The sequence below is a fragment of the Stegostoma tigrinum genome, chromosome 9 (assembly GCF_030684315.1).
Source record: "Stegostoma tigrinum isolate sSteTig4 chromosome 9, sSteTig4.hap1, whole genome shotgun sequence".
Taxonomy (NCBI): Eukaryota; Metazoa; Chordata; class Chondrichthyes; order Orectolobiformes; family Stegostomatidae; genus Stegostoma; species Stegostoma tigrinum.
This window is the reverse complement of record NC_081362.1, coordinates 78,047,885-78,063,410: the sequence shown is the minus strand read 5'-3', so window position 1 is coordinate 78,063,410 and position 15,526 is coordinate 78,047,885. Positions and strand designations below refer to the sequence as shown.

Sequence of the window (15,526 nt, the reverse complement as noted above, 5' to 3'; positions counted from 1 at the left end):
ACAAAAATGAAGACCAACACTCCAGTGCTGGGAGAATGTGTTATGGTGCCAAAGATGCTGTCTTTGAGTTGAAGTGTTAAACTGAGGCTCCCTGTGGATTAATGTCACGGTTTTTCATCATCTCAAGTTGCACTGTCAATAAGCTGTTATGTTCAAACCAGCTCTACATTTCCGTTCCCCAAATCGTTCAATGTTTTGATATACATTTTACCTAAAAAATATTGTAAAATAGAACGTATCATTTCAAAACAGTGACTCAATTATAATCGTCACCTCATGGTCCAGTTATCCCTTACTCACTAATCTTACTTCACATTGAAGGCAACACTTGACCTTAACTCCACGGCCGGGTGGGGAGGCAATGGGCTCGTGGTATTATCAGTAGACTATTGATCCAGGCACCCATGGTGGAATCTGAATTCACTAAAAATCTGGGATTAAGAATAATGAAGCCGTTGCCAATTGCCAGAGGGATACCCAGCTGGTTCACTCATCCCGTTTAGGGAAAGAGATCGATCATCCTCACCTCGTCTGGCCTACATGTGACTCTCGGCCACAGTGACTCTCAGCTGTCCTCTGGGCATTAAATACTGGCCTGCTCAGCAACATCAACATCCCATGAATGAATTTTAAAAACTCTTCCCTTCAACAAGTGTGAAGTTGTAAACGTCTCATGTATCGTATGTCACATTAGAAGGTTGGATTGTGGAATATTTTGACAATTTGAATGACAGTTTTGGTTTCTGGTTTACAGAGGGGAGGATGGAGAAAAAGAGGAAAAAAATAGAGAAAAGAAGTCCCGTCGACGAAGAAGAAGACAGCAACATGCACAGAAAGTTGAAGAACCAGAAGTGCAAGAATCTGCCTTCTGGAAGAAAATTACAGCGTATCAGCAGAAGCTACTTGTGAGTGCAATAGAGGAGAAGATAGATGACGAGAAGAGTACGGGGGGGTGGAGTTAGGGAGAGGATACAAGAGAGTTGCAGTGGGAGAGAGAATCCCTGAGGTTGGTCCGGAGGGAGGCGGGTAACTTCTTCAGGTTAGGTACCCTGGAAGAGGCTTCGCAGTGGGGTTAAAATTGTGATCAGAGATACTGGGAACTGCAGATGCTGGAGAATCGAGATAACAAAGTGTGGAGCTGGATGAACACAGCAGGCCAAGCAGCATCTTAGGAGCACAAAAGCTGACGTTTCAGGCCTGGACCCTTAATCAGAAAAGGAACCTGAAGAAGTTACCCTCCTCCATGCGGACCAGCCTCAGGGAATTTCTCTCCCACTGCAACTCTCTTGTATTCCCTCCCTACCTCGCTCCCCCATACTCTCCTCTCCACCTATCTTCTCCTCTATCCATCTTCGGTCCGCCTTTCCCTCTCTCCCTATTTATTTCAGTCCTCTCCCCATCCCCTTTTCTGATGAAGGGTCTAGGCCCAAAACATCAGCTTTTGTGCTCCTAAGATGCTGCTTGGCCTGCTGTGTTCATCCAGGTCCACACTTTGTTATCACTGATTGGAGTCATAACTGGTAGATAGGAAGATGGTAGTGGTTGTCAGAGGTCTGTTCATCTCAGCTCCAGCATATCTCTATAGGAATATCTCAGAATACTGTCCTAGGTCGATCCATCTTCAGCTGCTCCATCAAAGACTTTTCCTCCAAGATAATGTCAGAAGTGGATTTGCGCTAATGATTGCTCAACATTCAGCACCATTTGTGACTCCACAGATATTGAAGCAGTTCATGTTCAAATGCAACAAAATCTGGATAATATCCAAGCTCAGGCTGACAAGTAGCAAGTAAATTCACACTACAAAAATGCCAGGCAATGACCATCTGCAGTAAGAGACAACTTGATCTCAACCCCTTGATATTTAATGGTGTTACTATCACTAGATCCCCCACTATGAACATCCTTGGGTTTAACTTTGACCAGAAACTCAACTAGTCACACAAACACAGTGGTTATAAAAGCAGTTCTGAGGCTAGGAATACTGCAGCAAGTAACTCACCTCCTAGATCCCCAAAGCCTGTCCACTGTCTGTAAGGCATACCCCAGGAGTGAGATGGAATACTTCCCATTTGCCTGGATGGGTGCAGCTTCAACAACACTCAAGAATTTTGACACTATCCAGGATAAAGCAGCCTGCTTGATTGGCACTGCATCCAAAACCATCCATTCTCTCCACCACTGATGTTCAGCAACAGCATTGTGTATTTTCTGCAAGATGTGATGCAGAAATTCATCAAAGATCCTTAGACAACACCTTCCAAACCCAAGACCACTTCCATGCAGAAGAACAAGGGCAAAAGATGCATGGGAACACTACCACCTTTCCTCCCAAGCCACTCATCATCCTGACTTGGAAATAAATAACCATGTCTTCATTGTCGCTGTGTCAAAACCCTCCCTAACAGCATTGTGGGTCAACCTATTGCATAAGAAGTGCAGCAGTTCAAGAAGGCAATTCACCACCACCTTCTCATGGGCAATGAGGGGTGGACACTAACAACAAAAAAATGCTGGCCACCTGGCAATATCCACATCTCCCAAATGAATAAAAAAAGAATTTTGCTATTTTACTGATCTAATAAATTAAGTCATAGTATGGGAAGGGAGGCAATTAATCTTCAATGCTGACAGAAAACCACAAATTACAGCATGTCAGAAAATTGTTGTGCTGTGTACTTGTGATCGGTGAATGAAACATTTTAGGGAGAAAATTATTCACATGAGCAGAGATTGTTTTCTAACTGTAGAAGACAGAGTCAAACTTGAGGCATTTAGTTCAGGAAATAACTTCAAATTATGAACATCAGCTTGTTTCGAAGCTTCTGAAATGCCGGGATTTCATGGGGCAGCAGTGGTACCAGCTTTTACCCAGAAAGCCAAGGGCATCCTGACTGTAGCCAGTTTTGGGAGCCCCTGTATTATCTTGCCTGCAGCCGACAATTCCATTTAAGAAGAAAGAAATTCCATTTAAGAACTGCTGGCTATTCAGAAGACCAACAATACTCCAAGCAGACAAAATGTGAAGCTGGAAGAACACAGCAGGCCAAGCAGCATCTCAGGAGCACAAAAGCTGACGTTTCGGGCCTTGACCCTTCATCAGAGAGGATCTAGGTCCGAAATGTCAGCTTTTGTGCTCCTAAGATGCTGCTTGGCCTGCTGTGTTCATCCAGCTTCACACTTTGTTATCTTGGATTCTCCAGCATCTGCAGTTCCCATTATCTCTAATACTCCAAGCAGCACCACTGGGAGTGGTGGGGACTGCTGGAATTATAGTCAGGAAGAACTGACAAACAAAGAGGAGTCCCAGAAACTCAGAAAAGTGGGCTCGGCCAGTTTAGCTGGTGTGGACAATGGGGAATGTTTCTGCAAAGGCATTCCTTGCTAAGGGTGTCTAATTAGAAGCCAACTCAATCCTGCACCCATACAAAATCTGCTAAAGTATACCTGGCACTCACCTGATGCAGCAAAGAGCCCACCTGATGGCCACTTAAGGCCCTCAATCAATTTCAGGCCAGGGCAGCTCTCCACCACTGTCCCTCCTGTTGCTTATACACAAAGTGGTTGCATGAATGCAATGGGTAGTTAGCCCACCTGGCTTTCCACCTGATTTCTCATGCCCACTACCTCTAACCAAGCACCTCAAAAATTACAGCCTACATGAGAGGTTGAACAGGGAGAATTGGGATCAATTTTTACTCTGAGAGAAAGGAGAAATGCTGATGGTTATCTCTCAATTCTACCCATCAGCCTTTTTTAATGTTTCTGACAAAGGTCAACACTGAAGGAAAACAGAATTTACAATGAGCAGTAGTTCATGTCCTGTACTCAATCTGAAAATCCTTGTGTTGGCATTCCACTTTTAATTCTGAGAACATCTCTATTTTCCTTTTTTAAACACTTCCAACTTTCTTACGGATGAACACAACAGGCACACTTCCGCTTGGTACCACTATTTGCTCCTGAATTTACCAATACAATCTTGGCTGCATTGCAGCTTTCAAGACTGAAGTCAACAGGTTTTTATTAACAGAGTACCGAGGAATTTGGATCAAAGATTAATAAATCCCAATGAGGTACAATTAGCCATAATCTCATTGAATAACAGGATAGGTTTGAGAGCCTGAATGGCTATACCATTACCTCTATGTGGGGAACATGACAGTCAAGTCTGATGCTGTCTTTGCACAGCGTTCATAGATGTACAATTCCAGCAAGAATGGCTGGGCTCTGACTACAGAATCAAGTACATACCATGGACCAAATGCAGGACGTTTCAGGTCCTTCTTGAGTTGTTGGGCATCCACCTTTCTATTGTCATTATTTTCTTTAAAATCTTCCTTGGCTCATTGCATTTCAAGAAATGATTTGGTGTTGATTTTCTAAGTTAATTACATTAGGTTTTACAGTATATTTAACGTTGTTATAAATACTTTTGTTTAGAAGTTTGTTTATATTAAAATTTTCCACAATCCATTTTTTCCTCCCTTTCCAGAATTACTTTGCACGCAATTTCTACAACATGAGGATGCTGGCATTGTTTGTCGCCTTTGCAATTAACTTCATTCTCCTCTTTTATAAGGTAGGAGTTTTGTATTCTTGTCGAACTTTTTCAGGGGATTGCAGATGATAATGTTTAGCCATAATTTGTGTGCCAAATAACAACAGAGTCATAGAATCACACAGCAAGGAAACAGACCCTTTGGTCCAACTTTGTCCAGACTGACCAGGTTTCCCAAACCAAACTAAACCCATTTATCTGCGTTTGGCCCATGCCCCTCTAAACCTTTCCTGTTCATTTACTTACTCAACTGCCTTTTCAATGTTGTAACAGTACCTGCATCTACCGCTTCCGTTGGCAGTTCATTTTACATATGACCACTGTGTGTGAAAAGGTTGTCCCTCATATCCTTTTTTCAGATTTTTCTTCTCTCACCTTAAAATTATGCCGTCTAGTTTTGAACTCCCCAACGCTAGGGAAAGATCTTTGCTATTCCCCTTATCTATGCCCCTCATGATTTTATAGACCTCTGTAAGGTCACCCCTCAACCTCCAATGCTCTGGTGAAAAAAAATCCCAGCTTATCCAGCCTTTCTTTGTAACTCAAACCCTCCAGTCCCAGTAACATTCCTTGTAAATCTTTTCTGCACATTCTCCAGTTTAACAATACCCTTCCTATAAGAGGGTGACCAGAACTGCACTCACTGCTCCAAAAGTGGGCTCACCAACCTCCTATTCAATCACAACGTGATGTCCCAACTCTAATACACAATGGTCTCAGCAATAAAGGCAAGCATGCCAAATGCCTTCTTAACTACCCTGTCTACCTGTGATGCAACTATCAGTGAACTATGCACCTGAACCTCTAGGCCTACCAATAACTGTGTAAGTCCTGCCTTAGTTTGTGTTATCAAAATGCAACACTTTTCATTTATCTAAATCAAACTCTATCTGCCACTCCTCAGTCCATTGGCCTAGTCGACCAAGATCCCATTTAAATCATAGATAACCACCTTCACTGTCGACTGTACAACCAATTTTAGTGTCATCTACAAACCCACTCATCATGCTTGCTATATTCTCATCCAGATGGATTTTATAAATGACAAATGACAACTTCTTGTTATCCAGAATGTTATTGATTGGTTCTATTCATATTACCTAGTTTTCCTATTGAGTCTATTTTCAAATGAGCAGTCCTAACCCAAGCTCATCATGTTGTATAAACTCTCTATTGTTGCACACTCTACAGTATATTTGTTGCCACTGTCTTCTTTCAGAGAAGGATCTATAGTGTCTCCTTGGTCTAGTGTGGTATTGTAAGGCCATCTGGTTGTCTAACCAGAAAAGGCTTTTGTCTTAAGTAAGATGCAATCTATTGCATGCCAGCAACTGTACCATAGTTATCCTGATATGATATAAACCTTGTTAACAGAGACTATGAGGAAGATCCAGATTGTAGGTCTGTTCCTGTGTGATCCCAAGATGTTCTTGTACTGAGCCATATGGCATCATCATTGTGGCTGGTATACACCCTAGTACGATAGTTTAAGTGACACAAATGGTACAGAAGTACATGATGATTTATCCTCCATGCTTGTTATTGTTCAAGAAACAGTTGACATTTGTTCATTTTGAATTTTACTAATCAGCATATGTTAGCGATAAAATTACGAACAGCTAAGTAAAGATCAAACACCAAACCATCCTTCATACAGATGTTCCTCTTTAAATATTCAGATTGGGGTCTGATCGTCAAGTCCCAATTATAATTTGTGTTTTCCCAACTGGATTCAATTAACCAATTAAATAATCAAATTAAAGTAGTTATTCCTTTTGTGTATTGCTCTCAGCAGTAATGAGTGGGTTTGGTGGTGTTTTTGGAGGACTAACCAACCATTGGTGTTGCTTAATCCAAGAGATAAACATAAAGCACAAAATGAAATGACTCTATCAGTGTCGTACAACTGTGATCTCTAGAATTAGGGTTGTAGCATGTACTTCTCAAGTCTGTTGAGTGGAAATTTAGTTGTGAAATCGTGACCGTTTTTAAGCTTGAATTCAGAATTTTACATTGTTTCACGTGTAACATGGATCAATGTTTAGCTGGCATGTACTAAACTCACTATTAGTTTCCAGCTGATCTGATGCCAGATGGTTGGTTCCGGGATTAATTAGACTGTTTGACCATAAGACTGATGGCAGATTGGGAGAGTAAGGAATGCCACCAAGCCTATACATGAATGGAATTGTGTATAGACAATAGTTACCCTGACATATTGCATCATCCATTTTTCAATAAAAAAGGGTGTTCATGATAGTGTTCACATTTTTTAGAATTCAGTGAAAGCATTTCAAGCATCAATATTGAAAATGATTGCAATTCTCTACCCCAGATGCTTGAAATTAGCACAAGATATTTTTTCATGAAGAAATGATAGGCGATATTTTTCTTTGTATTGGCAAGTATATAGTACGGAATGTCAAAGTTGTAAAGCAAAACTGTAGAGAACTCGTCATTCTAGACTATGTATTGTGAAATGAAAAAGGAATAATCGGCAATCTAATTGTGCGTGAGGCCCCTGGGTAATGAGTGACCATAAAATGATTGAATTCTTCATTAAGATGGAGAGTGACATAGCTGATTCTAGGATTAGGCTCCTAAATCTAGATAAAGGAAACTCCAATGGTGTGGGGCATAAGCTGGCTGTGCTAAGTGGGGGAACATTACTTAAAGGGATAACAGTGGATAATAATGGTAAATATTTGAAGAGCGTATGGAAGAACTGCAACAATTGCTCCTGTCTGGTGCAAAAATAAAATAGGAAAAGCCCAAGGGTAATTAGAAATAGTGTTACGAATGGGCATACAAATTGGCCATAACAAGTAGCAGACCTGAGGATTGGGATCACTTTAGTTTTCAGCACAGGAAGTTGATTACTTTGTTAAGAGGGGAAAAGTAGAGTATGAAAGTAGACTTGTGGGTACGTGCAAATTGACTGTAAGAATGTCAATAGGTATGTGAACAGAAAAAAGATCAATCAACATAAATGTAGGTCCATAACAGTCAGAATCTGGGGAAGTTAAAATAGGGATTAGACAGATGGCAGACTGGTTAAATGCGTACTTTGGTGCTTACATCACAAAGGAAGATTCAAATAACGTATAAAAATGTTGGGGAACACTGTGTCTGGTGAGATGGAGGAACGGAAGGAAATCAGTCTTAGTAAGAAATGGTTTTGGGGAAATTGATGGGATTCAAGTCCGATAAATCCCTAGGCCCTAATAGTTTACATCCCAGAGTACTTAAGGAAGTGTCCCTTGAAATAACGCATACATTGGTAGTCATCTTTCAAGTTTCCATAGACTGCGGAACAGTGCCTATGGATTGGACGGTAGCTAATGTAGCCCTGCTTATTAAAAAGAACGTAAAGAGAAAACTGGGAAGTCTAAACTGCCTGATATCAGTAGACGGGAAAATGCTAGAGTCGATTAGAAAAGATTTAATAGCCAAGCACTTGAAAACAGTAACATGATTGGACAGAGTCAATGTGGATTTACAAAAATAAAATCATGCTTGAGACATCCAATGGAATTTTTTGAGATGTAAATAGTTGATAAGAGAGAGCCAGTGGATAGTTTACTCAGACTTTCTGAAGGCTTTCTTTGAGATCAGCACATAAAATTAAAATGCTTGAGACTGGGGATTAGTGTACTGACATGGATAGAGAACTGGTTGTCAGTGAGGAAACGAACAGTAGAAATAAATGAGTCTTTTTCCAAGTGACAGGCAGTGACTAGTGCGATACTGTAGGAATCAGTACTTGGACCACAGCTGTTCACAAACTATATTCATGATTTAGGTGAGAGAGCTGAATGTAATATCACCAAGCTTGTGGATCTCAAAACTGGGCTGGTGAGTGAACTTTGAGGAGGATGCTGAGATGCTTCTCTTTGATCTGAACAGATTGAGTGAGTGAGTAAATCATGGCAGAAGAAGTAAACCATGGATAAGTGTGAGGTTATCCACTTTGATATCAAAAACAGATTAGTCAGGTTATTGGCTGAACAGATATTGATCGGAAAGGGGGAACCACAACGAGATCTAGATGTCCTTATACATCAATAAGCTGACTGTGAAGAAGACAAATAGTGTGTTGCCCCTGATAGTGAGAGGATTCAAGGACAGAAGCAGAGATGCCTTTCTGCAATTGTACAGGGCCGTGGTGAGACCACATCTTCAGTTTTGGTGCCCTTATCTAAGGAAGAATGTTCTGACTATGGGGGGAGTTCGACAAATATTTACTTGACTGATTTCTAGATGGCTGAACTGACATAGAGAGACTGGATTATTTAGAACTATATTCTCTGGAGTTTAAAATAACTGGGGACAAGCTCACAGAAACCTGTAAAATTCTACAGGACTAGACAGGGCAAATTTATATAAGATGTTCCCGATGACTAGGGAGTCCAGAGCCTGGAGTATAGTTTAAGAATACGGGGTTTACATTTAGGACTGAGATGAGGAGAAATTTCTTCACCCAGAGAGCGGTGAGTCTATGGAATTCTTTGCCACAGAAAGCAGTTGAGGCTGAGCATTCATAAATTTCAAGAAGGAGATGGATATATCTCTTGGGCTTAAAAGGTTCAAAGGTTATGAGGAGAAAGTGGGAGCAGGATACAGTGTTGAATGATTAGTCATAATCATATTGAATGGCAGAGCAGACTCAAAGGGCCTGTTCCTATTTTCTATGTTTATATTTGTGCGTCACAGTTTCATTAAAATGATGGTAGATATATCTTGTGTGTCCAAAAACAAGTTTTGAAAATATTCCAGCAGTTGATTTGTTTTTATCATAATCTCTGAATGCAAAGACTGTAAATTGTGTTGGATATTTTGATCAATGGTGGAAGGTTCTGTTACTAATGTGCAATGTTCAACAGGTCTCCACTTCTCCAACTCTAGAGGAGAAAGAATGTAAACACCCAGGATACTATCAGGAAGGTGGAGGTTCTCGATGGAGCAGTATGGGAAATGGGCGCAGGGTCACAGTGCATTATGTTCTCCAAGAAAGCAGTGGCTATATGGAACCAACCCTGCGAATTCTAGCCATCCTGCATACTGTCATCTCATTTTTCTGCATCATTGGCTACTACTGTTTAAAAGTAAGGCAACAGAAAAAAATTGTCTTTGCAAACAGTTCACGAAAACAATGTCATTTGTTTTGCAAGCTGTAGGTACTAATTGTGTAAATTGCAAATTTTATTCCAAGAAGCAAGCTGAAAGTCTAGTTCATACCAAGAGGGCAATTTTGTCTAACTCTCTATGCCTAACCCCATTGTGTTTGATTGTATTACCTGAACTATTGAATGCATTTTCATTGGTCGATGAATTCTTTTGCTTCAGTTGCAGAGTTTGCCATTTTACAGCCCAGGTTCTACATTACTCAGAGATAATGGGAACTGCAGATGCTGGAGATTCCAAGATAATAAAATGTGAGGCTGGATGAACACAGCAGGCCAAGCAGCATCTCAGGAGCACAAAAGCTGACGTTTCGGGCCTAGACCCTTCATCAGAGAGGGGGATGGGGGGAGGGAACTGGAATAAATAGGGAGAGAGGGGGAGGCGGACCGAAGATGGAGAGTAAAGAAGATAGGTGGAGAGAGTGTAGGTGGGGAGGTAGGGAGGCGATAGGTCAGTCCAGGGAAGACGGACAGGTCAAGGAGGTGGGATGAGGTTAGTAGGTAGCTGGGGGTGCGGCTTGGGGTGGGAGGAAGGGATGGGTGAGAGGAAGAACCGGTTAGGGAGGCAGAGACAGGTTGGACTGGTTTTGGGATGCAGTGGGTGGGGGGGAAGAGCTGGGCTGGTTGTGTGGTGCAGTGGGGGGAGGGGACGAACTGGGCTGGTTTAGAGATGCAGTAGGGGAAGGGGAGATTTTGAAACTGGTGAAGTCCACATTGATACCATATGGCTGCAGGGTTCCCAGGCGGAATATGAGTTGCTGTTCCTGCAACCTTCGGGTGGCATCATTGTGGCAGTGCAGGAGGTCCATGATGGACATGTCATCAAGAGAATGGGAGGGGGAGTGGAAATGGTTTGCGACTGGGAGGTGCAGTTGTTTTTTGCGAACTGAGCGGAGGTGTTCGCCTCCATGCCTACTTCTTCAACCGGGAACCCAACCCTCCTTCCACTGACCCCTTCATCCGCTTCCAACAAAAGTCCTCCTCCTGGACACCACCCCCAGGCCTCCTACCCTCCCTCGACCTCTTCATCTCCAACTGCCGTCGAGACATTAACCGCCTCAACCTCTCCACCCCTCTCACCAACTCCAACCTCTCCCCCGCAGAACGGGCAGCCCTCCGCTCCAACCCCAACCTCACCATCAAACCCGCAGACAAGGGTGGCGCAGTGGTAGTATGGCGCACTGACCTCTACATCGCCGAGGCCAAACGCCAACTCTCCGACACCACCTCCTACCGCCTCCTCGATCATGACCCCAAACCCGAGCACCAAACCATCATCTCCAACACCATTCATGACCTCATCACCTCAGGGGACCTCCCACCCACAGCCTCCAACCTCATTGTTCCCCAACCCCGCACGGCCCATTTCTATCTCCTTCCCAAAATCCACAAACCTGCCTGCCCTGGTCGACCCATCGTCTCAGCCTGCTCCTGCCCCACCGAACTCATCTCCACCTATCTGGACTCCATTTTCTCCCCTTTGGTCCAGGAACTCCCCACCTACGTCCGTGACACCACCCACGCCCTCCACCTCCTCCAGGACTTCCAATTCCCTGGCCCCCAACACCTCATATTCACCATGGACGTCCAATCCCTGTACACCTGCATTCCGCATGGAGATGGCCTCAAGGCCCTCCGCTTCTTCCTGTCCCGCAGGCCCGACCAGGCCCCCTCCACCGACACTCTCATCCGCCTAGCTGAACCCGTCCTCACACTCAACAACTTCTCTTTTGACTCCTCCCACTTCCTACAGACTAAGGGGGTGGCCATGGGCACCCGCATGGGCCCCAGCTATGCCTGCCTCTTTGTAGGTTACGTGGAACAGTCCCTCTTCCGCACCTACACAGGCCCCAAACCCCACCTCTTCCTCCGGTACATTGATGACTGTATCGGCGCCGCCTCTTGCTCCCCAGAGGAGCTCGAACAGTTCATCCACTTCACCAACACCTTCCACCCCAACCTTCAGTTCACCTGGGCCATCTCCAGCACATCCCTCACCTTCCTGGACCTCTCAGTCTCCATCTCAGGCAACCAGCTTGTAACTGATGTCCATTTCAAGCCCACCGACTCCCACAGCTACCTAGAATACACCTCCTCCCACCCACCCTCCTGCAAAAATTCCATCCCCTATTCCCAATTCCTCCGCCTCCGCCGCATCTGCTCCCACGATAAGACATTCCACTCCCGCACATCCCAGATGTCCAAGTTCTTTAAGGACCGCAACTTTCCCCCCACGGTGATCGAGAACGCCCTTGACCGCGTCTCCCGCATTTCCCGCGACACATCCCTCACACCCCGCCCCCGCCACAACCGCCCCAAGAGGATCCCCCTCGTTCTCACACACCACCCTACCAACCTCCGGATACAACGCATTATCCTCCGACACTTCCGCCATTTACAATCCGACCCCTCGACCCAAGACATTTTTCCATCCCCTCCCCTGTCTGCTTTCCGGAGAGACCACTCTCTCCATGACTCCCTTGTTCGCTCCACACTGCCCTCCAACCCCACCACACCCGGCACCTTCCCCTGCAACCGCAGGAAATGCTACACTTGTCCCCACACCTCCTCCCTCACCCCCATCCCAGGCCCCAAGATGACATTCCACATCAAGCAGAGGTTCACCTGCACATCTGCCAATGTGGTATACTGCATCCACTGTACCCGGTGCGGCTTCCTCTACATTGGGGAAACCAAGCGGAGGCTTGGGGACCGCTTTGCAGAACACCTCCGCTCAGTTCGCAACAAACAACTGCACCTCCCAGTCACAAACCATTTCCACTCCCCCTCCCATTCTCTTGATGACATGCCCATCATGGGCCTCCTGCACTGCCACAATGATGCCACCCGAAGGTTGCAGGAACAGCAACTCATATTCCGCCTGGGAACCCTGCAGCCATATGGTATCAATGTGGACTTCACCAGTTTCAAAATCTCCCCTTCCCCTACTGCATCCCTAAACCAGCCCAGTTCATCCCCTCCCCCCACTGCACCACACAACCAGCTCAGCTCTTCCCCTCCACCCACTGCATCCCAAAACCAGTCCAACCTGTCTCTGCCTCCCTAACCGGTTCTTCCTCTCACCCATCCCTTCCTCCCACCCCAAGCCGCACCCCCAGCTACCTACTAACCTCATCCCACCTCCTTGACCTGTCCGTCTTCCCTGGACTGACCTATCCCCTCCCTACCTCCCCACCTACACTCTCTCCACCTATCTTCTTTACTCTCCATCTTCGGTCCGCCTCCCCCTCTCTCCCTATTTATTCCAGTTCCCTCCCCCCATCCCCCTCTCTGATGAAGGGTCTAGGCCCGAAACGTCAGCTTTTGTGCTCCTGAGATGCTGCTTGGCCTGCTGTGTTCATCCAGCCTCACATTCTACATTACTCACCTGGGTTTTCATGAGACTGACTCTGATATTGTAGTCTGCAGCAGGTTCCTGGACATTACCTGGCATGATTAACAGGCAGCCTTCTAATCAATGATTTTTAAAGCAAAGATCAAATAGATTAACACCATCGTCTGAAACTCAGCATTAGATTATAGGCTTGTAATCGCAATTATTGGTGTATGCAGTGAACTGTCACAAGGATTTTATTCTATTCTGGGCATTTTTTTCGTGCTACAAAAAGGTCTCCATGCCATTGGTGAAACCTGAAATTTACCCAGTAGAATTAACCAGTCTGATAGAACCCCTGCATTGTGTATTAAATGTATTTTTTGTTTGCTTAGCCTGTTTCTCATAAAAAAGATATGGTCACTATGTAACATATATATATATTTGTAATAGATATTTCTCCTTGATGAAGAATATACACAACTCTCTGCAGAAGACCAATTCCTAGTATTTAGATTCAGGTAGATCTTACAATTTTACAATTGGGATATATGCTATGAACTTCCACATTCAGGATTCTACTATATTTTTAATCATTGGCATTTTTTGAGGTTTGCAGTGAGTAATGGATAACAGATCACAGCAGTGAGATTCAAAAATCATTTCAGACTATTGTCAGGATAAGTTTTAAAAGTAAAATTATTGGAAGGATTTATTATTAACCTTAACTTTCTAAGAATTATGGGGTTTAGGACCTCTGTCAGCGATTGTGGGTAACTTTAACAATTAAAGTTCACATACAGGTAGTTCTGGTCTAACGGGAATTGGCTGTAAAGTGATTGATGAATATTGGATGTTGTTTGGATACCGCAAACTTTCGAATGTACAGGTATAGCGATTTTCCAAAATGATTTGTCTATAATGCTATTTTCAAAGGCGATTTTCTATTGTGCAATTTTGTATAGCTCAACTTTCTATAGCACAAGGTCACACACGAACACAACTATTGCATTTAAGGATAACCACCTGTATTTATAGACGTTAGCTGGGTTTTGGCTCTTTTTCCATGCTGGTACAGCGTGGTTTGGGAGAGCAGACAATATAATTCAGAATGTTCTAACTCATTCTCTCATACTTTGTTGCAGTTAAATTTTGTTGTATCTGAAAATGAATATTCACTAGCCAACCTTAGCTTTTCAATTCAAATGCAAACATTCTGTGTGATTAAGGTAAATCTAGTCACAAGTTTAAAGATGCTTATCAGCTAATCTTTCCAAAATGAGAATTTTTTTTTACAATTATGTTAGAAAATGGGTAAAACAGCACTGTAATGAAAAGATTCGTGCATTCCTTTCTACTATACATTATTTTCTTCTTGGGTTCTCTGCTGGAAGGCAGATCAGACCCACATTACCACAATTTCTACAATGTGTATGGCAAGGAGACAGATCACAAATCCAAATAAAAACAAAATGCTACAGAAGTTGGACATCTGAAATCAACATTGAAAATGTTGGACAAACTCAGCAGGTCTGGCAGCGTCTGAGGGGAAACACGGTCAATATTTTCAGTCCGTCTTGATTCTTCTTCAGATTCCAAATACACCTCAAAATGAGGAATTGAAGTGTACAGGCCCACCCTTCATCCCCCCAAGAAGACTAAGTAGTTGGAGGGTGACATTCACTTTACATAACAATTGTTGCCTGGTTCTGTGGATAGTGATGGCACAGACTCCAAATTCATCCCAACACATGGCTGATCACAAGTCTCTTCCACTCTTACCTCCTGCCATTGGCCTGTGTTAGAAGTATTCACCAGTTGTTACTCAACCTGTTTGCCCACATTGTGATTGCACTGTCCTTGGACATCAATTCTTTAAGTGGCACTTGAACTCAGAGTTCTGGCTTAGAGATGCTACCCACTGTGCCTCAAGACCATCATCCAGAACATTAAATATATCTTACTGTAAAATTCTACCACTATTAGTTACTTCTTCTACTATGGATTGACTAATCTATTGGGTAGTTGAAGCCTACACAGTGTGTAATCTGAGCAAAATGGTTTAGTGGAGTTACAAGATGTAGAAATTAATGGCTCGACAATCTGAAAACAGACCTATGTTCATTTACAATATTTTAACAATTATGAGGCATGAGAAATTTGGCTTGAGAATGATAGGAGAAAACCAATTAAACTAGTCCATAACATGGAGCTGAATTTTACATTGCAAAAGTGACATTGTCAGATACAATATCTGGCATGCTGACCTAACTGAGCCAGAACACAATAATGTGGGTGAGCATGCTCCGAAATCAACAGTCTGCATGTCATTTTTAAAATTCTGAAACCATTTTAGTTAGTCAGTAATCTGATTGATACAGTCCTGATGCTCTAATAAGGTGGGTGTATATGTCTTCTACCTAGAAGGGTTCTGGCGGTGGTCGTAAT

At 43.5% G+C, this 15,526-nt stretch overlaps 1 protein-coding gene across 1 annotated transcript in view; it reads left to right on the top strand.

Annotated features, from left to right (window-relative positions):
* ryr2a (ryanodine receptor 2a (cardiac)) overlaps window positions 1-15,526 on the top strand; it is a 684,685-nt gene that overhangs the window by 634,745 nt on the left and 34,414 nt on the right. The window contains exons 90-92 of the mRNA XM_048535805.2: window positions 755-905; window positions 4,496-4,582; window positions 9,445-9,666. Coding sequence (XP_048391762.2) covers window positions 755-905; window positions 4,496-4,582; window positions 9,445-9,666 — 460 coding nt within the window. The remainder of the gene's footprint in view (window positions 1-754; window positions 906-4,495; window positions 4,583-9,444; window positions 9,667-15,526) is intronic.